We start from the raw sequence: 25,016 nt of genomic DNA, 5'->3' as shown, positions 1-25,016 counted from the left end.
GATGTAATGTGGATCCGTCGGAATTAGTTAAGGACTAGTTTCTTTCGGTTCCTTTGTTGCTGTCTCTTTGTTTCAGGAGACAACTGCTCATGGACTGAAAAAGACTGTTGGGTCTTTTAATTTTATTAATAGTAATAACTTTGTGGGCGGGGGGTTGAACCCCCAAAACATCCCCTGGTTACGCCCGTGTCATGCGGTTATAAAAGTATTTTCCAAATGATCAGCAAATATTCTCTTGGTTACTTTTAGCCCATGTATGATCAGATTTTTTAGTGGGTGGATTTTGTCTTATTGTAAGCTTCATTAAGAACTTTTTTATTGATTCGTGTTTAATATTTTTAATTGCTCTGCTTATATTTTGAGTTATTTGATTTAACCTGGTATTATTCATAGTTTTTCTGCATTGCAGTCAACTTTTTTGCCAACCAATTCTCATCTCAGTTGTGCATTAATAACCTTCCGTCCTTTTGATTGGCTTAAAAAGCTTATAACACAATCATGTAGGGGCTCTGGTTGGAACACCCCCAACTTTATGGTAGCTTCTTTGATGGCAATATCTAACATACTAATAAAAAGGCGTGGTGATAGTCTGTTAGTCAGATAGACAAACTTTCCATAGTATGTTACTCTACTTGCCATTGAATGCTCAAAAGATATTTTAGTTAAATTAATAATCTCAGTTGGTACACCTATGCTTTCAATAATTGTCTAGCAATAATATCGTTTGTTTCAATTTTGTAGCTTTGTATTATAATTAAACATAAATTACATGTCCTTATATATTAGGATTTATTTTAATAGATACAATCCAATAAAAATTATAAAAATAAAAGAAGTACAATAAAAATATAACATAGTATATAGTATATATATATATATATATATATATATATATATATATATATATATATATACATATATATATATATATATATATATATATATATATATATATATATAAAATATATGTGGGTTGTTTATAAGTTTATATATAAAGAATTCTATTTGTGTTTAAGCCATCTCTGAAATTGTATTCTTCTTAATTTTCGAATCTTCCAATGTATGCTCTACAGTTGGGGCAGTAATGTGTTTTGGCTTGGCACGAATCCACGCAGTACGGAATGCAAGAGCAAAGGCAGCATCTGAAAATAGCAAAATACAATATGTTAAATTAACAATATAAATTGAATGTAAAATAGCGGTAGATAAGACATACAGTCTGTCCCAAACCCTTCTTTCAGTGCGTCACTAATTTTGACATAATATAGGATTTTAAGAATGTCGAGAATTATTGCATGTCATTTTAGTTAAATTTGGCAGTTGCAGGATCGTAATCCCTCTTTTTCTAATTGAAAATAATTTAATAATTTTAATATTAGTCTTTGTTCTTTCTCGGTATATCTCGGCATATTTAAAATATTTTTATGACAATAAATACAAAATTAAATTTTCACTGTAAAATGTCTGATAATACTAACCTGGAATGACAATTATTTTATCAGTTGACGTTGTGAAAATACTGTCAAGATCGAGACCTTCTGCGTCAACTTATATTTATGCGCATTATCGATTGGATATCTATTTAGCGTATTCTAAACTCCAACCAATTATACACCCGTAAGTAGAATTAGCTTTACGATAAATAATTTTCTAAGTTCTATGTATAATAATCACAGACTCACGTTTTTTTCTGTCACTTCTAGCTTAATGTGTTAGAGAGAATTCGATGAACTATGACGCACTGAAAGAAGGGTTTGGGATGAACTATAGCTTTATTTACTACATATATGTGATAAATAACCTAGAGCATAATTCATCTGGTATTAGATAAGCAGGGGAAGGGTGGGCAAGTCGACATACTCGAAGGTAAAATCGATTTATTTTGAAAAATGTAAAAGGTATCATGAATTAAAAAGCACTATAATAGAAACAGAACATTCTTTTTTAATACATATCAAGTGAAAAACAAAAACAGAACTCCATTTTAAAACTGTAAATGTAAAACAAAAAAAGAGTCAAAATGTCATCTTGCCCTACCCTAGAGGGCAAGACGGCATATACGTGGATTTATACATAAAGTGATCAACTATCAAAACATAATTCACAAATAAAGTTCTTAGCCTTCATTGATAGTCCTGCACACTCTGCATGAGCCTATATTTGACACTTTTGGCAACGTAACCAGCCTTCTTGAGATTTGGATAGGCTATATAACTAATTGCAATAGAGGCATGCGCAATCATCGTCGTCGTCCTCATTAAAGGGCTCTTCACACTCTGATTTTTTTTTCATAGATTTTAATTGCCGCACCTCGTTCACTTTTTCTTAATTTTTCGGTTCCCTTATCTCGACAATATTTTTGTGTGTCTTTATCTCCACATTCTAAGGTATCATCAAACACATTTTTCTTTAGTGAGTTTTGCTTATTCCCTCTTACCTCTCTCGCTTTCTTAATATTTTGTTGTTCGCGAAGACTCTGGAGGTATGGACTCGTGGTAAGAACACCTTGGTAACTATTGGCCTTTCTTATTCTGGACTTTCTTGCATTTCCCTGAGGAAGAGGTAAAATTTGCAACAAAACGTTTGTGACGTTATTAGCTGAAGACTCTACATGTTAAGTACTATGGGTTAAGTTAGTTAAGTGGTACGTTAGTTACTGTGCTGGGCAAATACATGTGTTCTGGAAATATATCCGAGTCGAAAGGTGATATTCCTGTTGCTTTGAATCCGCTTAAAGCTATCGTTGGTATTGCGGTTTAATTGTAGGCGGAAGAAAAAAGCGACGCGACCTGGTAAAGAGTGATGACACGACTTGGATTTTCCTTAATTATTGAGTTGCTGCTGCATCGTAGTACTTACTTAGTGACCCGAAAAAGCACACATCGAGAGGTTGGAGACGATGTGTGCAATGTAAAGGCAAGCAAAATAGCACAACTGAATTGTTTTTTGCAAGTTCCAGTGCTTCTAAATTTTTATGGCTGACATGCCCGTCTAAAATTAACACGGCATTGTGTTTGGTGTTCGGTCGAACATGTTTAATAAAGTGTTCCATCCATTTTAAAAATAGTTCCCCGATCATGTAACCTGATTCATTGTACAAACATAAAGTCCCAAGGGGCGCTCCGTCGTGTAATGTTGGATTGAATTTCTTCCGAGGAAAAATTATAAAAGGTGGAATATAAGTTCCCTCTGAAGTCATGCACGCTACTACAGTTGAATGTACAGTTGTCAACCCTGACTCGTCCATGTTAAAAATCATAATTTTGTCGATTTCTTCATTAGTTATTATGTTACGTAGATTTTTAAAGAAGGTCTTTACTTGTGGTTTGTTAAAACTTTTAGCGCGTGCCATTGATGTTGCCTCTGGCTGACGTAAAGATATATTTGGATGCCTTAGTCAAAAAGAGCGTAGCCAACCTCTGCCTGCAATGTTTTTCGTGTTATTGAATTGATGTTTTAACTTCATTCTCACTGCAAATTCATATGCCAAAATGCGGACATCTACGGTCGTTAAGCCAAAAAATCTGGCTTTTAGTGCTAGCATATGCTCAACTAGAGCCTCTTCTAGTTCTTAAGGTTGTTTCATGTCTGCCAAGATGCTTTCTTGTACCAATTGCTATTTTATTTCGATTCATGGCACGGCGGCGAAGTGTTGCCCGGGGCACTTGGTAATGCCTGCTAGCCTTTAACCAAACCATGCGCTTTTCCGCTACAGCCTGCAACGCTCGCTTCATGTTCTTCTCATTCCATGCCCCTCTATTGGTTTTTCTTTTATAATTAGAAACTATCTCTAAATTAAAACATTAGTTGCACATTTTAGGTCATGAAGGCCAAGGGCGGATCTATGGGGGGACAGGGGGAGCAATAGGAATAATTACTCCCCCTAGACAGGTCCCACCATAATTTAAATAAATAGAAAAAACTGGATAAAAATACTTATAGGTAAGAGCTTAAAAATATACTAAAAAAAGTATATATAGTACCCATGTTTTTACTTCTATATTAATAGTAAGTATCCAAAATATTAGTTGAGAATTTTATTTTAAAGGAGTTTTTGGTAAAAGTTGGACCCAGAGTTTTTTTACCCTCCTCCAGAAATATTTCATAGATCCATCATTTAGAGGGAAAGATGACACAGCTATATCTCAACTTGCCTGCTAGCGAGTGTGATCATAACATGAAAACATGGTCGGTTAAAATATAAACTAAGAGTAGTTGTAATATCCTAAGGTAAAGATTAGTAACACCCTTTTTATCTCTAAAATAAATCATGATAAGAAATGCTACGATGGCATAAATATATAACGAAACATATGGTACTTACATTGGACCAACACGCAACAGTGACACAAAAACGTAAATATTTTTTTAAACGTACGGAGCATCCACACCCAAAGACTATCAAACAATTGCTGTGAAGGGTGAAGTGAAAGATTGTAACGATCGTGTGGACACTGTGGACTTATCTTAGGTTCGTTAATGTTTCGGCTCCATACGTTAGAACTGGGAGTACACATTGATCTAAGACCTTCCTTTTCAAGCACATGGGAATATCTGATCTAAAGACTTCTCTCAGTTTTCCGTAAGCCACCCATGCCAGTCCTATTCTCCTGTTTAGCTCCGTTGTTTGATTGTCTATTGCTAACTTAATCTCGTGGCCCAGATCTTTATAGCTATACACCTGTTCAATCCGAGTGCCGTTAGTTGAGATGTTTTTCGCCAGTACTAGGTTGGTCATATATTGTGTTTTGGAGAAATTAATTTTAAGTCCAACTCATGTACACGAGTTCTGAAGGTCTTGAAGAAGCTGGCAGGCATGATCTACCCGGTCTGCAATAAGGACTATGTCGTCTGCAAATCTCAAGTTGTTCAGAAATCTACCCGGTCTGCAATAAGGACTATGTCGTCTGTAAATCTCAAGTTGTTCAGAAATTCTCCATTTATGTTGACTTCAATATTCTCCCAATTATTGTTTCTCATAGCACTCTGCAACAAAGCGGTGAATAGCTTAGGAGATATGGTATCTCCTTGCCTAATATCCCTCTCTCGAAGGGAAATGTATTTGTGTTGCCATAATACATTCTAACTGCAGCTGTTATGCTATTGTATATTATATATATATATATATATATATATATATATATATATATATATATATATACATGTCTACAAATATTAATATCAATGGCTTGTATTCTGTAACTTTCTCGATTAAGGATTTTATTACTTGTAGGTGATCATTCGTTCCAAAGCCACTCCTAAATCCGGCCTGCTCTAATGGTTGGTGAAAATCCAGCTTAGGTTCCAGTCTGTTAGTAATTATTCTTATAAAGAGCTTATATAAATGAGATAACAAGCTGATAGATCTGTAGTTTCTAATTTCTGTTACATCTCCTTTTTTGTGCAATATTATCATAATGGCACTATTCCATTTTTCTCGTGTAACTCCTTCAAAGAGGCAGGCATTATAGAGGGTTTTTAAAGCTTTTATGAAGCATTCGCCTCCTAATTTTAGCATTTCACTTACAATGCGATCTTCTACAGGTGATTTGCTGTTCTTCATACCTTTCAACGCTGATTCGATTTTCTCTTCGGTTATATCTGGAAGTTTCTCTGATCCTTGATTTTGTATGGCTAGGATTTCCACCTCTGGAATGTGAGCATCTCGACGATATAATGTTCTATAGTACTCTTCGATAATTTTCATAATTTCTTTTTGTTCATATACAGCATGTCCTTGTCTATTTTTTAGTTTATAAATGTTCCTAGTTTCTGTCTTCAACTTTCGTTTTAGAACTTTAAGGCTTTTATTTTGTTCTATGGTATTAGTTGTTTCTTTAGTGTTAAAATCCCTTATGTCTTTCCTAACAGCTTTTGAAATGGTTTTATTTAAATTCTTCAGTTCTGCGATGTTCACTGTGTGCTTATCTTTCATTTCCCTTCTTTTTTGCATTATGTTCCTTGTGCCTTCTGTAAGTTTTTCATTTCTCCTTGTTTGCTTAACTTGACAGTTCTTCTGTACCTTCCTTAGAGCGTCCACCAACCTTTCGTTAAATTGTTCAATATCGGTTTTATCTTGCACGTCATTCTGAAGGTTTCTATCTATTTCTTCCTGGTATGCCCTTTTGTTAGTAATCGCAGTGAACGTAACATTTTTAGTCCTTGTTACCATATTTCTTCGTTCCTTCTTTACGTTCAAGACTTCCTTCGCTCTAACCATTCTATGGTCACTTCCGGTTGAAAATTAATTTAATACAGTTACGTCTTGAACAGCGTCTTTTTTGTTATTAAAAATAAAGTCAATTTCGTTCTTGTTCAAGCCATTTGGTGATTGCCAAGTCCACTTTCTTTGGGATTTTTTTTAAATGGGTGTTCATGACATATAGTCTGTGTTGCAGAAGAATTTCGTTCCTGTCGCCATATCCGTGAGGTCCAAGTACAAACTCCGAACCATCCTGCTTGTGGTCTATTTTTGCGTTTAGGTCTTCCATCAGTATGGTATAGTTGGTGGTTACCTCTTCTAGCGCAGTGTTAACGTCATCGTAGAACCATTCAACTTCTTCGTCTGTGTGGGTACTGGCGTATACCTGGATGATCTTTAATCAAATTTTTTCGTTTATTTTGTGGATAAGATAAATAATTCTATCACTTATGCTTTTAAATGTAAGTATATTCTTCGTGTGTTTTTTATTTATCATAAATCCGACGAAAGTATCATTTGTTCTTCGCCTTTTCGCCGTACTTCAGATAATCAAAGTATATCCCATGCTTCAGCTCGTTTTCAAGTTCCTCAAGTTTTTCGTCCTCCATCAATGTTCTGGTGTTATATGTTGCCATAAACCATATTCTTTGCCAACATACATATAACAAACGTAAACAAATATAATTAGAATAATATCCAATACACAGCAAGATCCAGAAAATTAAATGTCAAAATAGGCCCAGGAAGATAAACTACTGGTCCTAAAAATTTTGTACAGACTATAAAAAGATTATAGGGAAGGGTCACAACAACAAAAATCAAGTTCACAATTGTGAGTTTTTAACAAAAAATAGATTTAAAGTTCTAAAATTTGATAACTACTATAAAATATTCACATAAAAATTTTTTTGCTTGTTGGCAATCTAATCTAATCAATCGATTAGTTATTAGCAATTTTTGTCTGAATGCATAGTAATTCTGAAATATTAGAACTGTTAACCTTTTTCTCTTTAAACTCATAGCAGTGAACTTGCTAGATATAATATTGTTCAGAAGCTATTTTCTTGGGACATCTTAATGCAATTTTACTTTAAAATAAGTTTCGATTTCCACTTCGGAAATCGTTCCCAAAATACGAAACATTAATGTTTTATATTTTGAGACCGATAATGAAATCTGCAATGGAGATAACAATCCAAATAATAAATGATGAATGGAATACTTTATAGAAACATAAAAACAGGAGGAAATTTTAAAAAAATTCGAATCCCCAGTTCAATTATTGTTGTAATGACAAGAGGACGTCATGAAGAAGTCATGTTTACCTGCATTCTGTGTAGTTTTAAATGAAGACACATAAACATTAAAACAACTATAAAGGTGAATAGAATTTACATATTTAATAAAATAAAGGATATATAATAACATATTCATAATCTTGACATGTTTAATACTTACTTATATTTATATAATGTAGATTAAAAATATTAATAAAACATTTAAACATATATTGCAAAGTTAAAAAATATTAAAATATAAAATAAACTGATGTAAAATTTATATATATATATATATATATATATATATATATATATATATATATATATATATATATATATATATATATATATATATATATATATATATATATATATATATATTCTTATAAAACGGATCGAAAGGTCCATTTTATCATCTTCAGTTGGTAACTTTTTAAGAATCTTGGAATAAATTCTTAGTTCTCGAATCTTCCGACGTAAGCTCTGCAATTGGGACAGTAATGAGTTTTAGCTTGGCATGAATCCACACAATATGGAATAAAGCAACATGGCCAACATCTGAAACGAAACCTCATTTGTAGTATGGTATGAACAGTGCAGTGTATTTACAGTATGGAATAGTGAAATGTAAGCAAAGCACATTGGCGAAGCCTTAGGAGGTGCTTCTGCAAAGGCAATTACTAGTACGCGATCATTTAACTTTTTCATACTGTATGTCATTAGTCTAACAATCGCAAATCGTGTGCATGAAAGTTAGTTCTTCTTCTTCTTCTTCGTCTAGCCATTCACGTCCACATCTGAACATAAGCCTCTTCAAGTCTTCCTTTCCATTGTTTTTTATTGTACGCTACTTGTAGCCAATTTTTCCGGGCAGTCCTTTTCAGATCATCTGTCCATCTCATAGGAGGTCTGCCTCTGGGTCTTTTGTGTTGGTATGGTCTCCAGGTTAAAATTGATCTGTGCCATTTGTTTAGATCGCTCCTAACTACATGTCCAGCGTATTCCCATTTCAACTTTAATGATTTTTGCACCACATCGGTGACTTTGGTTTTCTGTCTTATCCATGTGTTAGTTTTCTATCCATGAAAGTTAGTTAAAATTTGTTAATTTATGGTGTCTAGGTTGATTCTAGCGATGTTTTGTAACGATACATTATATTCTGAGTGTATATGCAGTTTTCTGAAATTTATGTTTCTTTCTGATTGATCAGGTCGTTCATAGTGATCGATCATCTGCTCTTGCATCGTTTTTCATAAGATAAAACGTTAAAAAGAAACATAAATTTCCGACTGCCTATTGTTACCTTTAATTGAAAATTGTCCGACTATAATGTTTTATATTTTTTGGAGAACGATCATGAAATCTGCAATGGAGATAGCGATCCAAATAATAAATGATGAATGAAATACTTTACAGAAACATAAAAACAGAAGAAAATTAAAAAAAAAATCGAATCCCCAGTTCATTAATTGTTGTAATGACAAGAGGACGTCATGAAGAAGTCATGTTTACCTGCATGCTGTGTTTGTAGTTTTAAATAAACACACATATAACATTATGTCGTCTCCGGTGTAATTAATAAACGTATGAAAAACTGATTGCAACTTGGTGCAAGTTTCCATGTTTATTAATTTGTCCAACTATTGCGCAATATGGTGTAATATTGCGTAGTTGGCCGGTACGCTCTTATTGTGGCATTATCTTGAAGAGACAATGCCATTATGGTTTTATTAGGTGGTGGAAATAAAACACATTCTTTCTAAGAAGAAAAAACTCAGCTTCAGAGTCTTAGAAAGAAACAGAGCCCTTCGAGCAAAGTGCTCTAGGGAGCTACCCTACACGGGTAAAACCATGAGTTAGACACTACTATCACAACTGACCTGAGATCCGAAAATGTCCCATATTTAAAGATAAATTAACTTTTATATGAAACCTTTTCATTTCTCAACCAATTAAATTTAATTATAATATGTTCCAGAAGGAAGGGCGATGAACATCGAAGTGCGTGATTGGTGGCACTTGATGACAATTAAAACAGCTATAAAGGTGAATAGAATTTACATATTTAATAAAATAAAGGATATATAATAACATATTCAAAATCTTGACATGCTTAATACTTACTTAATATTTATGTATAGATTAAAAATATTAATAAAACATTTAAACATACATATATTGTAAAGTTAAAAAACATTAAAATATAAAATAAACTGATGTAAAACTAATATATATATATATATATATATATATATATATATATATATATATATATATATAATATATATATATATATATATATATATATATATATATATATATATATATTTGACGTTGATTCTTATAAAACGGATTGAAAAGTCATTTTAGCATCTTCAGTTGGTAACTTTTTAAGAATCTTAGAATAAATTCTTAGTTCTCGAATCTTCCAATGTAAGCTCTGCAATTGGGACAGTAATGAGTTTTAGCTTGGCACGAATCCACACAATATGGAATTAAGCAACATGGCCAACATCTGAAAAGAAGCCCCATTTTTAGTATGGTATGAACAGTGCGGTATATGTACAGTATGTAATAGTGAAATGTAAGCAAAGCACATTGGCGAAGCCTTAGGGGGTGCTTCCTTCGGCTAAAAAAGGACAGCAATAAAAGCCAGCAATTACTAGTATGCGATCATTTAACTTTTTCATACTGTATGTCATTAGTCTAGCATTCGCAAATAGTGTGAATGAAAGTTAGTTAAAATTTGTTAATTTGTGGAGTATAGGTTGATTCTAGCGGTGTTTTGTAATGGTACATTATATTCTGTGTGTACATATTATATGCAGTTTTCTGGAATTTATGTTTTTTCCTGACTGATCAGATAGTTCTTAGTGATCGATCATCTACTCTTGCATCGTTTTTCATAAGACGAAAAGTTAAAAAGAAATATAAATTCTAGACTACCTAATGTGAATTTAATAATATCTTCCTTTATACCGCTAGCGCGGCTTTAGGATTATTGCATGATACATAAAAGCAAAGATATAACACCGCTCAGGTGTGGGCGGGCTATTAAACGTCAAGTGACGTCAATACGTGACGATTCCAATATTTGTTTCAACTATTTACATATAGGTTGTAAGCTTTCGACGATTGTTCTAAATATTATTTTTCAATTTAAAAATATTGGTGCAAAATTAGGTGTGCTGTGGCAGTTTGTAATGTGAACAACTAGTCAAAGTGTTTAGCAGCAAAGATGCCGATTTAAATACTGCTCATATTTGTTTTAACCATTTCACCAAAGAAGATTATAAACGACAAAAAAACCTATAATAGCAATGTATTAGACGCAAAAGAAAGAAGTATGCTTATTAGTGTTTAAATCTAATTTTATCAAATTTATTGCTTATGACTTTTTTCACCTTTCAACCATCGATATGTTTTGACGTCGACTAAAAGTATTTCACCGGGTTTGCAAATACAACATAATAAATACATAGTTGTTTAAAGCTAATAAACAGTGTTTTATTCAATGTATTCTATTTTTTATTTACCTATCCCAAAAACCTATTAAATCTTGGAAAGGAAGTATTTAGTTTATGTTGATAGGATTTAGTATTAATAAGGTTTTCCTTCCTAAGTCCACATGAGCTATGGATAGATAAGAGACCTAGAATAAATCACCTAACAATCATAGCTACAACCTGTTATGCACAAGTTTCAGTGCCAACAATAAAGAAAATGAACAAAATGGCAATCAAAGGTTGTTTGGTAGGTTATGACCGAGAAGAAATATACGAAATTTGGGTTAAGGAAAAGAATAAGGTAATATTGGCAATGTATGTTATATTTTTGGAAAGACTAACTGATTGTCAGAAACGAGTTCAATTGCCACTACAGATAATATCTCCCTATATATCCCAGAAAATTTTAAAAATAACAATGATTATATAGCTATTTCTCAATTAGAACAAAATTAAATCGATGATGAAGTAATCTGACAGAATGGTGAAAAAGATGACGATGAAGAGTCTGTAGATGAATACGAAGAAACAGGAAGTTATAACTTAGGAAATCGTGATCAAACTAAAAATCTTCACACAAATTTCCACTGAAGAACAAGTTGCAGATGTGATGACCAAACCTCTAACGAAAATAAGATTCCAGATCCTTCTTTCAAAGACGGGACTAATGTAGATGCGAAAAATCTTTTCAATAAGGGAAAGTGTAGTGGATAATACATCTCATCACAGCCACCTTGTTGAACGCATTCCAACGATGACTGATAGAAAATCGGTCATTCAGAGCTGACTACGAGAAAAATGTATTTCATTTACAGAGGATAGATCAAAGTAGAACTAATGTCAATAATAAGGACCAACTTGGTAGATATCATCAATATGCTGTTGACTCACTGGCTAGACTTCCTGGTATTACTGATTTGAGACTTCCATCCTACCATTGCGAGTTAAATCCAATTGAATTAATTTAGGCTCAAATGAAAGGATATATTGCCTGCTGCAATTTATTATTTATCAAAAAACTGTTAAGACTGAATTGACTATATGTATGTCAAAGATGCTAGGTACGATAACAATACATTTAAATCTCAGAATACAAATTAATTTTCATTGTTGGATTATCATTCAACTAATTAGTAATGAATCAATGTGAATGATCTAGTGATCATATTAATCAGATCTATTTATCCGATACGCTGGTGTATCGGATATACCAATGGATGGGCAGTACGGCAAGAGATAGGACTTTGCGACTCAATGTTGGTATCATCAATGGCAAAAGTTACAGTGACTGCATTTTCGTTCTAGTAGATATAGTAAATGGTCCAAGGATAATTCCTTGTGGAGGACCAGGTTTTTATAGTATTTACCAACTGATTGGTAAATATTTTTTATTTTTGAATAGCATACCTGTCAGCATGAATGGCATAAATGGGATATCTGCCAAAAGCTGTACTTACATCAAAAAGTCTGATGTGTGCTTTTTTTTCAACACTAAGTTTACTTCATCCTAGGAGTTTGTTGGGACAGTTTTTCTTAGATTACTTGTTTTCTATGTTGTGTCAATGGAATATGTAAAACAAGTCTCTAAATGTGAATCATTGGTTTCAAAGTTTTGGGTTTTTGTATTTTAAAGGGCATTTAACTAATAATTAACTTAAAAAAATATATAAATATTTCTGTATTTTTAGTCTTTACATTTAGTGATGTGTGACATGCACGAAAATTATGTTTCGATTTTTCAAATGTTCACACACTGAGCTCAAAAGGCTCTCCATCACTGATCTACATACAACTTAAGGAAATCTCATGCAAATAAAATATTTGAAAGTTCCGTGCTGTACAAAAGTTTTCGTGCAAAGTGTTATGTTATAAACAATCCACTAGAAAAATGTTTACTCCAAGGTCTCTAAGGTTCCTTGAGTTCTATTTACAGAACGCTTGTGGTATGTACCCTGACATCATTTTAAAAACAAATTAAAAACATATGCTTAACTGTTAATTTAAATAGTGTGGTTGACTGGTTCGGAAATCAAACACATTCTCTGTTAAGAACGGACACGTTGAAGAAATGATAAAAAAAAATTAAGCATTGCAAAGAAGAGTACGTGAATCATAATGAAATATTTTTTAAGTCTTTGGATGATCTTTGATTTAACAAGCCAAAGGAATATCTAAAAATAAAAATCGCGAATAAAATCTTAAAATATATTAAACAGCGGTGTGAAGAAAATAACTTTTATAGGTATAAGGCAACATGTAGCATTTAATGTACAGGTAGTTAAAGAAAATGACAGGAAAATTAATAAAACTAATAAATACCAATAAATAAATTTGACCTAAAGTGATTTAACATAACTTTAGAGGGCCCTACAGATTGTTCTTTAAATTGTATCGTTTATGCTCCTATCTGTTTATCTATGCGATACCTCTTAAAGGAAAAGTCCTGAAGTCTTTAAATTTGATATTTAGTTTCCTCTTGATTATTATTAAAGCTTACTAATATGTTCTTTAGGACTTAAGTAAACATTATATTAAATTTAAGGCTAAAGAGTACATAATTTATTAAAATAGATATCCTATACTGTGCATCAAATTCACAGACCTGTAAATTGCGGTTATTTTGCAAGTTAAAACAGGTTGTCCCGCGCTTTCTTGGTTGTCGGTTTCTTTAAACTCCACTGCATCGGTTTTTTTTTTATTTTAATATAATTTCTGACGCAAATAATTTATTCATAAATACATCTCCTAAAACTATTTAAAATGTTTAAACTAGCTAGATAATTTATTTCGAAACGTGACCTCGAAATCTGAAACAAAAAAAGCAACAGTTCCAAATGAATTTCCAAACGAACTAATAAGACGAAGTAAAGAAGAATCTACAAACTAATAATTAAAAAATATAAAGAAGAAATAATGCACGCAGAATAAACAGGAAGGTTTATTCCTATTCTAAACAAACTATACTGAGACACAGATACTATAATGCCGGTAGAAAATAACCTTCGGATATAATGTTCACTATGATATAATATAATCATAATCTAAATGAGTTATTAAGACCAAAATAAACAACAGTTTTTAGTGTTTAAACATGTTTTTGTTTAAACGTGTTTAAACATGTTTAAACATGTTGAGAATTCCATGGGTACAAAGAGTTACTAATGTTGAGGTACTTCTTCGCATGTGTAAACAAAAAGAATTACTAAGTATAATCAAAGAGAGGAAAATGCAATACTTGGGTCATGTGTTGAGAGGCGAAAGATACGAATTACTTCAAATATACTGGAAGGAAAAGTACAGGGCAAAAGATCAGTAGGAAGACGCCAGAACTCGTGGCTGAAAGACTTGAGCAGATGGTTCGACCGCTCATCCGCAGAAATCTTTCGCGCAGCAGTTTCCAAAACTACAATTGCCATTTGGATCGCCAACCTTCGAAAGGAGACGCCGCCATGAGAAGAAGAAAACATGTTTTTAACCCTCTACCGCATACGAAACCTTTTATGGTTTCAAAATTTCAAAGTGTTGTAGTATGCATAATATCTACCACTCATCGAAAATTCTGACTACATCATAGCTAGTAAAGTTTGTTCAGCAGTAAATGGTTGACTTCAATTAGTATCGACTATAAACATCCTGGGTTAACCGATAATAGTATACAAGGCCCGGTTTCAGGTAACAATGGTTTACCTGAGGTACAAGGTCTTAATAAAAGGCCAAGTCAGATAAATTTAATAATATTGGCGACCGCACTAATTGAAGTCAACCATTTTCTGCTAAACAAACTTTACTCATAATACTACGCATCTGTATGTTTGGTTGCCTACCAGTCAAGAGAAAGATCGTTATAACCTCATTCTTTTGTACACGTGTAGTGAATGAACGGTACCTTATGTATGACTCCAATTTGAAGCAATATTTGTATCGAATTTGTGAATTCATTTGCTGGAAAAAAATTTTTGGAGAAAGTAAGTATTATTTTTTATTGTATATTATTATGAATTCCGTCTAAATTGGTATAAATCCCTAAAATCCATAAATGGTTTCGAATGCATTCAATCTTATTTAAGTTATACCATTTTTAGAAAAATTATCATTTGGTTTTTGTTTTCAGAATGGATTCTTGGAAGTTGTATGGCTCATCTAAATACGTTAACTGTATTCCTGGTGATGGAGAACTAAGTGAAGACGATTTAGGTTCAGATTCACACAGTGAGTATATTCCTTTTAATGGAGAACTAAATGAGGACGAATGAGGTTCCGATTCAGTATATTCCTCGATGTCGTCAGTCTCAGTCTGTTGATAGTGATAGCAATGAACAAAGGATTTAGGATGAAAATATACCTATTTGCTCTGGTATAAATAGAATTATCAACAAAAAAAAACCTGAAAAATGTTTATGGGAATCAGGCCATTGGAAGCATTTTAATAAAAGTGATTATGCATTTAAAGGCGTTGTAGAGCTACCAGAATGTATCCTTGGGTTAGAAACTCCTGTAAATTTTTTCTTGTTTTAGTTTCCAAAACAATTAATATCCATGATTGTTGAACAATCAAACATATGTCATTGGTGAAATTACAAAATGTGACTCCAACGTCTAGTCATCAAGAAACTCCAACGTCTAGTCGTCAAAGAACTCCACCTGTGTTAACCAATGGAACAACCCCAACACCAACAAAAAGAACAAGAAAAACTCCTGCGAGACATCAAGAGATACCGTTAAATTCTGTGCGTGTGGATAACATTGGACATATGCCAGAATGGAAAAAATATCGCCAACAGTGTCAAATATGTACAAAAAAAACTTACACCATATTTTTAAAGTGTAAAGTATTCTTATGTTATAATGAAAAAAGGAGTTGTCTATCACAATTTCATAACTAATGTATTTTTGTCTGTTAACATTTTATTAAAATATGCTCGTATAATGCATGCGAAACCACATATGGATTTTCAAAAAATCTTCCAGTTTGTAGTTTTTTTAATATGAAACCATACATGGGTTTACAAAAAACTTCTATATATAGGACTAAACAGTTATTTTAAATGTACTAAATAATAAATCAGACTATGTAGTTCTAGTATTAGCGAAATATTTCTTGTTGTCATCTACAAATGATTATCAGAAACTGGAAACCTACATACAATGAAAATATGATATTATAAATTAGAAGCAAAAATGTGCCTACAAAGTCTGGTAGATATCGAAGGAAATTGCATGTATGATTCATTGTGGTTTTGTGCAGTTTGCAACGTGTTAATCAGTGAATAAACTCGTAATGACTAATTAGAATTTACGAATAACTCTGAATCAGAGAGTGATCATTAAGATAAAACGTTAGATGGGAATAGAACTATAATATAAAATGTAGTAAAACATAATTATATACAACTGATTACAAAATATAATAAATAACTAGAATGTCTAGAAGTCGTTGTTTGAGCAGTAGACTAGGCGGGATCTGTAGAAATTCATACCATAATGGACATTTTCCATAGGAAGCTATTTTTTTGCTAGAATCCCTTCAGGATGTGCCCAATATCGATAATCACGATATGCGCCAGTCGCAAACCCTGTGCTAAATTTTTTATTTAACAAAATCTGAAAACTGCTCCTATTTTCGTTTATAATTCGGAAAATATTGATCCTAGAGAAAAAATTATAAGAAGGTAAAAGTTTCGTTATTCAATTTTACACAGTATTTCGTTAGCTAGAAATTGAAAATTTAATGTTTATTGTTGAAAAAATATCAATAATTGGAAAAAAAAGTACAAAAAATGAAGTTAATCCTTTAAATGTTTTCGACTTTCTAAATTTCGTCAAAATAAAGCTTATTTATGAAAAAAATTGTTTTTGTTTGTCTTTTTTATGGATGTGGCCATAAAGCGCATTACGTAAAACTTTTCATATAAAAAGTACTTGACAAGACGAGGGTATTTGTTTAAAAACGAGCCCTCTATCACTTATGCTTACACGGCAAATGTATGCCAACTTTAACCTTCATTATTTTTACAACCAGTAAGCCGAATGTATCTTTTTTTTAAAAAGCGTCTTTTAATATTCTTTAAGTATATAAATTTTGAAATTGATATGTTTAAAGCTCTTAAAGTTATTCAATTTGTTTATAAGCCTAATATATATAAAAAATGTTTAAAACTTTAAAAAAATTTCTAGGCTCTCCTAGTGAACCGATTTGAATTTTACAAAAAGCGTTTGAAAGTTTGAGCCTTCCTTTATGTGTAAAAAAATATTTGCAACTATCTGAGGGCTTTGTTTAGAGCCTACTATAAATTTGAAAATTTGCAATTTTTTTCCAGTAGGCTGGGTTGCAAAATTATTATGCAAAACCTATCCGACGGATCTTAACAAAATTTAGCACACCTTTTAAACATATTAAAAGGTTTTTATAGGCGGAATATGGAGCTTGTATGTCAAGTTTGGAAAGTCAAAAACATTTAAAGGATTAACTTCATTTTTTTGTACTTTTTTTCCAATTATTGCTATTTTTTCAACAATAAACATTAAATTTTCAATTTCCAGCTAACGAAATATTGTGTAAAATTAAATAAAGAAACTTTTAATTTCTTATAATTTTTTCTCTAGGATCAATATTTTCCGAATTATAAACTTTTAACTTCTTATAATTTTTATTTTCCGAATTATAAATACAAATAGGAGCAAAAAAATGAGAAATTTTCAATTGTTTTCAGATTTTGTTAAATAAAAAATTTAGCACAGGGTTTGCGACTGGCGCATATCGTGATTATCGATATTGGGCACATCCTGACGTGATTCCAGCAAAAAATAGCTTCCTATGGAAAATGTTCAATCCAAAACAGATCCCGCCTAGACTACAGTTAAGATCTATGAATCCTTTTCTGTTACATTTGAAACGTTCTAATTTTTACTTATCAGAATTTAATTTATAACGATCCGTCAATATACTGACATCGTAAACATTGTAGATATTATACATTTTCAAATAAAAACAAATATTAACATTCTGGAAGAATTGTAATGGCAATACAAGAAAAGAAAATGACGGAAAACAGAAAAATGAAAATTCCGGAATATAATAACTTTAGCAGCACTTTCAGAATGAACTCAGGAGACATAGCAATCTTAGTCAAAAAATAAAACAACAGAATGCCCACTCCAGATAAATTGGAAAAAATGGAAGGAGCAATATTAAAAATGGAAACAGAAAGAAAACCAATCGAAATAGTATGAGCCTACGTAAGACCATACGTTCCAATCCAAAATGAAGATTTAAATGCTGACATGGACACAGAAGACCTAAACGCAAGAAACTCAAAACTAGTACGACAGAACAACAGATAGGAACTGAAGAATCCTATGTCACTATCTAGAAGGTAAATGCAACAGAATAGTAATAGGACCGGGAGAACCAAACTTCTTTCCCGGATTAGACGTACTTCCAGCACACCTGGGCATAGCAATTCTGCACAAACCAGAAATGCTCTATGACATACAACCAGTAACAGAGGGAAGTGGAAACCAAAACCCAATCATATTAACTATAGAGGGATGGGAGCACCATGAAGATGATAATGATCCTACACAAATAAACCTGAGATAATAATTACATATAATGAGATGAAAAGCGGAGTAGATGTGGTGGATAAGTTATTCCCGCAATTTAATTACTCCTGTGTCACAAGATGATAGCCCATGGTCCCTCTTTTGTAGCAAAGAGTTGTTGAATGTAGCAAGAATATACTCTTTTGTAGTTAATATTAGTCTAAATGAAGAATCTAAAACACCACGAGCTATGTCTACCAAGTTACCCAGAAACATCAGAATGAGGCTTAGGGAGATATGTGGCTCACCAGCGGAACAAGTACTAGTCGTAACACACGGAACTCAAAGTCGCTATGGTGTTTGTGATTGGCACAAAAATAGGAAAACAAAATATTACTACCAAATATGTATAAAATATTTGTTCGGAACATGTTACACCATTCTGTAATTCATGTTATAAACATGTTAATTAATTTTTCTTGTTTTTTTTTGTTGCAATTTCTCTTTATTTTTGATTTTTGTAGTGTATTAAATTAATTTCGTTAAGTTCCTAGTAAACAAATTTAATAATATTTAATCATTTTTTTAGCATATCTACAAAATTATATGATCATGTATTCATTAAATAATATAATTGTACACCATTTTGCAAAAATAATTACTGACCCATATTTTCTGACCCGGTCTTCTGGACCGTTCGCGAGTATTTGATCACAGAAAATTGCAGCGAGTAATGGAAGGAGAAATATTTTTGTCGACAAATAAATATACACAGAGCAGTATTCATAAAGAAATATGTTAGAAGAATAGTTATATAATATAGCAAAAAGTAGCAAAGCATTATCTATTGGCGAATTTATAAAAACTTATATACTTCAAGTATGTGACATTTTATGTCCTCACAAAAAACGATTTTGAGGTAGTAAGTTTGTCTCAAAAAACAAGTACCTACTTCTAGAATTGAAGTAATCGATAAGAAGTTCAGGTCAGGTACTGATATTTATAAGAGGTATTGATGACAACTTTTCTGTTCCTGAAGTATTAGCTTGCATGCAAACTATCGCCACTTTGAAAGGAGCTTTGTCCAATAATTTAAACATTACTACGATATAATGGAGCACCGAATATAACAGCGACGAATTCTGGTTTTGTAGACATATTTAAGTAATTATTTCCTAGGAACGAACTATTCATTAATTCAGCCTGGTCGATAGGTTGATAGAAATCGAACTTATGTGTTAGGCGGTTGGTTATGATTTTAGTTAGTAATTTATACAGATGTGAGAGCAAGGATATTGATCGGTAATTCTCGATGTTTGCTTTGTCTCCTTTTTCTCCTTTTTTTTCTCGAATCTAGTTTTACTTTTTTAATATAAATATTTTAGAAGCTTAGAATAAAATTTGAGAGAAGGGCATATAATATTATAGTGATGGCACGACTGAAGTGTTTTTTTTTTCATAATTTTAGACTTAATAATCACTTTTCATCATCAATGTCTATTTAATAAGTACTTCTGTCCTAAAAAGTCACAGTGGGCTTGCACTGTTCTCTCTTATTCATTGACTAAGAACATTAATTATGAGTTATAAAGAAACGACTAAGATAAAGACTTCTATCTTTTAATCACATATTTTAAGCTTCTTTCTATGGTTTTCTACCTCAGCTGTAGGATATATATATATATATATATATATATATATATATATATATATATATATATATATATATATATACCCGGTATTTAGGCGGCACACGCCCTTCCGGTAGGGATCTACGGAGGAGTATCACCGAGCCGCAAGCCCTTATCTCTTGCCGTACTGCTCCACCATAGGCCGATCAGATACCAGCATATTCTAGACTAAGCCGCAGATTCATTTAGAATTTTAAACTGCTGCGTTAGCCTTTTTGTTTTCTGTACACCGAGCTGGGGATTGAACTGACATCTCTCGCAGTGAAGCGAAGGAGAAGCCAGCCGCCCAGCCCGCTTGGCTATCCGATCGAGCTGTAGACTGTAGGCTGTATCATAGACGTAAAAAACAGTAGCTAGTGTCGATGTGGTGCCACTAATCCCAATTGCTTATTGTACCTCTTATCAGTTTCGTCTAAACAAATACTCGTTAAATAATAAAATTGTGTTATGCGTTTTAACAGAATTCATTTTGTTTTTAAGACTTTATTTACTTGGACTTATATCATCATTCTGAATATTTTATTGTTATCATTAACTTTCGTACGGTTTTCCAGATAAACAAGCTAAAATATAGCACTGTTTTTAGTCATTTTTCGCATAAATTTAGCAAATATTTGTTCTGATTATTTATTTTTATAATGACTTCATGTGTTTGCGTATTAAATATTGGATTCCACTTAGACAGGAAGCACGACTGAACCTTGAAATACACTATTATTTCAGGCATGTTTTTAAACCTTCAACTACATACTAGAATAAATGAGATTCGTTATTATATCGGATTATATTTACAATAACGATTTTGTTGTTAATATCATTTATAAATTTTTAATACAAAATATATTAGAAATGGCGTAAATAGTATAAATCTGCTAAAAATAGGATATTGAGTTATCATTTTGTCCAAGGTTTCAAACTTACATTTTGATTATATTTTAATCATATGTTGATACTCTCATACTTTTTTAAATGTCACCTCAGCATCAAAGGCTAGAATTATTGTGACAATCATATATTTAAAAGGCTTTAGAATTCAAACTGTCGAACTAATTTCTGATATTGTCTGGTCACATATTTTTCTTTCAACTAGAAGTTTTCGCTGAATTTATTTCAAATTAAGATCTTTATGATCGTGGAAAAGTGATAAGAATTTACAAACATTGTAAGGTAAAATTTAAGGATACATGAACATACAATGAGGAATTCAGAAAACATTTTAGTACTATAGACCACTGGCACACCGTAAAAACACTGATAGAAAAATGCACCGAGTATAATGTACCAATTCATATGGCGTTCGTCAATTTCCATAAAGCATTCGATTCCATCGAATTATGGGCAGTGCTTAAATCTCTAGAAAATGCACGTATAGATTCAAGATACACTAACATAATTAAAAACATATATGAAAATGCCATCATGCAGATAAAGCTGGACGAAAGCACAAAAACTAATCCCATAAGACTACAACGGGGAGTAAGACAAGGAGACAACATCTCTCCCAAACTATTTACCCTTGCTCTAGAAGACATTTTTAAGAAACTAGAATGGAACAAAAAGGGTATCAACGTCGACGGATCATACTTAAACCACTTGCGATTCGCAGATGACACAGTTTTAATAGTCGATAATATCCAAGAACTAAATGATATGTTACAACAATTAAATGCAGTTTCGGTAGGCTTAAAAATGAACTACAGCAAACAAAAATACTGAGCCGAAACCAGACAAATATAACAATACAAAATCATACCATAGAAAATGTTGAACATTATGTATATCTAGGTCATGTTATCAAACTAGGAAAACCAAATCAAGATGCTGAAATTAAAAGAAGAACACAACTGGCATGGGGCGCTTTCGGCAAATTAGCATTACTACTACTTTTGTACTTACGGCTTGGAGACAGTAGCCCTTACCAAAAAATCTGCTAAAAAATTAGAAACAACGCAAAGAGCAATGGAACGAATCATGCTTGGAATATCACTAAAAGACAAGATTAGAAACACCGAGATAAGACGTAGAACGAAGATTAGGGATATTATGGAAGAAACTACAAAAATGAAATGGCGCTGGGCAGGTCACGTAGCCCGATATAATGACAACAGGTGGACACGGAGAATTCTAGAATGGAGACCAAGGACGACAACAAGAAGCATGGGAAGACCTCAAAAAAGATGGGTAGATGACATAAGAACAGTGGCAGGCAAACAGTGGATTAGATTGGCGCAAAATAGAGAATGATGGAAGCAATTGGGAGAGACCTACATTCAGGAGTGGATGGAAAATGGTTGACAAAGAAGAAGAGGTTCGAGAAATAAAATAATCACCAAGGAAAAATTAAATGCAATGAATTTAACCCGGCAACTGTGTTGTGGGGTGAAAATCACCCACGTCGTTCATTAGCGCTTGTTAAAATAGTGGCAACATCGCCAGATTCGTCTGGCGCCACGAGTACCGCCCCATGATATACAAGTAACAGACCTTATATTGCCTATTGTATCATAAATTTCAGTATATAAATAAGATTTAAATGAGTGGTGTTGCTTTCTTTGGACTTATGGGTGATTTTGACCTTTCCACAAGTTGACGTTCAGTATTAGTTAATTTTTAGTAATTTTCACCCCACAGCATCGGTTCATGTTTAACAGGTAAGTTCTTATACTACCACAATTTAATGATTGATTTTTTGAAGGTAAATTTTGATTTTTTAACAGAAACATAATTGTATTGGTAGGAATATTGAAAATTAATTAGATATTATTAATTTCAGACATACAGAAACATGTGTAGTTGGGAGAAAGAACAAGAAACCCTCTTGAAGCTTTCGCAGGATGAATTAACTGGATCAGAGTTAGGATCAGAATGCGAATCTGAAAATGAAAGTCAGCAGGTTTGCCTTCGTCCCAGTGAGAATATTTTAGAAAACCAACTTCAATCAGGAACTTCTAATCAGGAAAGTCAATCATCGTTATAAGAATCTTCTCAAGACAACAATACGTTTGAAGGTGATAGAGTAAGACAATCCAAGTTTTTATCGGACGGGATGGGAAAACAAAATGGGCAAAGAAGTGTCCTAATAAATCGGTTAACAAGAAAATTTAATTATTCTACTTCCATACGGATGCAGAAGAAATGCGTACAGTTTTCGGATTACTATATCCATCAGGCCTTTATAAAACAAATAGGTTAAATCTGAAGGATCTTTGTGCTATATCCATCTAGAAATGGAGCAGGAATTGATATTTTCAGGCTAACAATAACACTGCAAAGATTCATAATACTTGTAAAATGCCTACGATTCGATAATATCGAAAATAGAAAAGAACGAAAAAGAGTAGATAACTGACAGCTATATGAGTTGTTTTTGATCGATTGATATCCAATTGTCAACAATATTTTATTCCTAGTCGATTCTTGACTATCGACGAAAAATTAGAATCTTTTCGGAGCCGTCGTTCCTTTCGGCCATATATCCCCAATAAGCCGTCCAAATATGGCATTAAAATATTTGCCTTAGTGGATGACAAAACATTCGACATTTTAAATTTAGAGGTATATGTTGGCTAAAAGCCTGAAGGACCTTTTCAATTCAGTAATCGACCGTTTGATGTAATAAACAGGCTTGTAAATTCAGGACCCTTAAGCTAGCGGGGACACATGAGCGGAATCCAATTTAACCTACGTAATATTTTTTCACCCATTTTTCACTAATTTATTACCACCCTAATAATTTTTCACCACCAAACCAACCTTAAGGGGAGCGATTCTGCTGGCTTAAGATTCAAGCTAGCAGAATTCAAAAAAGAAACTTTTTGGTGATGGCATATTTTTTCACCCATTTTTCACTAATTTATTACCACCCTAATAATTTTTCACCACCAAACCACCCTTAATGGGAGCGATTCTGCTGGCTTAAGGTTCAAGCTAGCAGAATAATAAAATAAAAAATCTTTTTGTTAATGGCATATTTTTTCACCAATTTTTCACTAATTTATTACCACCCTAATAATTTTTCACCACCAAACCAACCTTAAGGGGAGCGATTCTGCTGGCTTAAGGTTCAAGCTAGCAGAATTCAAAAAAAAAAACTTTTTGTTGATGGCATATTTTTTCACCAATTTTTCACTAATTTATTACCACCCTAATAATTTTTCACCACCAAACCCCCCTTAATGGGAGCGATTCTGCTGGCTTAAGGTTCAAGCTAGCAGAATTCAAAAAAAAAAAACTTTTTGTTGATGACATATTTTTTCACCCATTTTTCACTAATTTATTACCACCCTAATAATTTTTCACCACCAAACCACCCTTAATGGGAGCGATTCTGCTGGCTTAAGGTTTAAGCTAGCAGAATTCAAAAAAAAAACTTTTTGTTGATGGCATATTTTTTCACCAATTTTTCACTAATTTATTACCACCCTAATAATTTTTCACCACCAAACCCCCCTTAATGGGAGCGATTCTGCTGGCTTAAGGTTCAAGCTAGCAGAATTCAAAAAAAAAACTTTTTGTTGATGACATATAGTTTCACCCATTTTTCACTAATTTATTACCACCCTAATAATTTTTCACCACCAAACCACCCTTAATGGGAGCGGTTCTTCTGGCTTAAGGTTCAAGATGGCAGAATTAAAAAAAAAAGTTTTGTTGATGGCATATTTTTCACTCATTTTTCACTAATTTATTACCACCCTAATATTGTTTCACCATTAAACCACCCTTAAGGGGAGCCATTCTGCTGGCTTGCGGTTCTGCTGGCTTGCGGTTCAAGCCAGCAGAATTAAAAAACATA

The 25,016-nt window shown here is 32.6% G+C and overlaps 1 protein-coding gene across 4 annotated transcripts in view; it reads right to left on the bottom strand.

Annotated features, from left to right (window-relative positions):
* Positions 1 to 772: 772 nt before the first annotated feature.
* Positions 773 to 25,016, bottom strand: part of LOC140439383 (lipopolysaccharide-induced tumor necrosis factor-alpha factor-like) — a 109,783-nt gene continuing 85,539 nt past the window's right edge. For 2 of the 4 annotated variants that reach the window (XM_072529246.1, XM_072529248.1), the window contains exon 4: positions 773 to 1,142. In XM_072529246.1, coding sequence (XP_072385347.1) covers positions 1,040 to 1,142 — 103 coding nt within the window. In that variant the 3' untranslated portion in view covers positions 773 to 1,039. Of the gene's footprint in view, positions 1,143 to 7,884; positions 8,041 to 9,533; positions 9,722 to 9,810; positions 9,998 to 25,016 lie in introns of those variants that run through there. The other 2 variants (XR_011950616.1, XM_072529247.1) reach the window with 2 other exon arrangements.

Source organism: Diabrotica undecimpunctata, chromosome 4, assembly GCF_040954645.1.
Source record: "Diabrotica undecimpunctata isolate CICGRU chromosome 4, icDiaUnde3, whole genome shotgun sequence".
In the NCBI taxonomy this organism is placed as follows: Eukaryota; Metazoa; Arthropoda; class Insecta; order Coleoptera; family Chrysomelidae; genus Diabrotica; species Diabrotica undecimpunctata.
The sequence above is the reverse complement of the archived record's forward strand: the minus strand, read 5'-3'. Positions and strand labels throughout refer to the sequence as shown.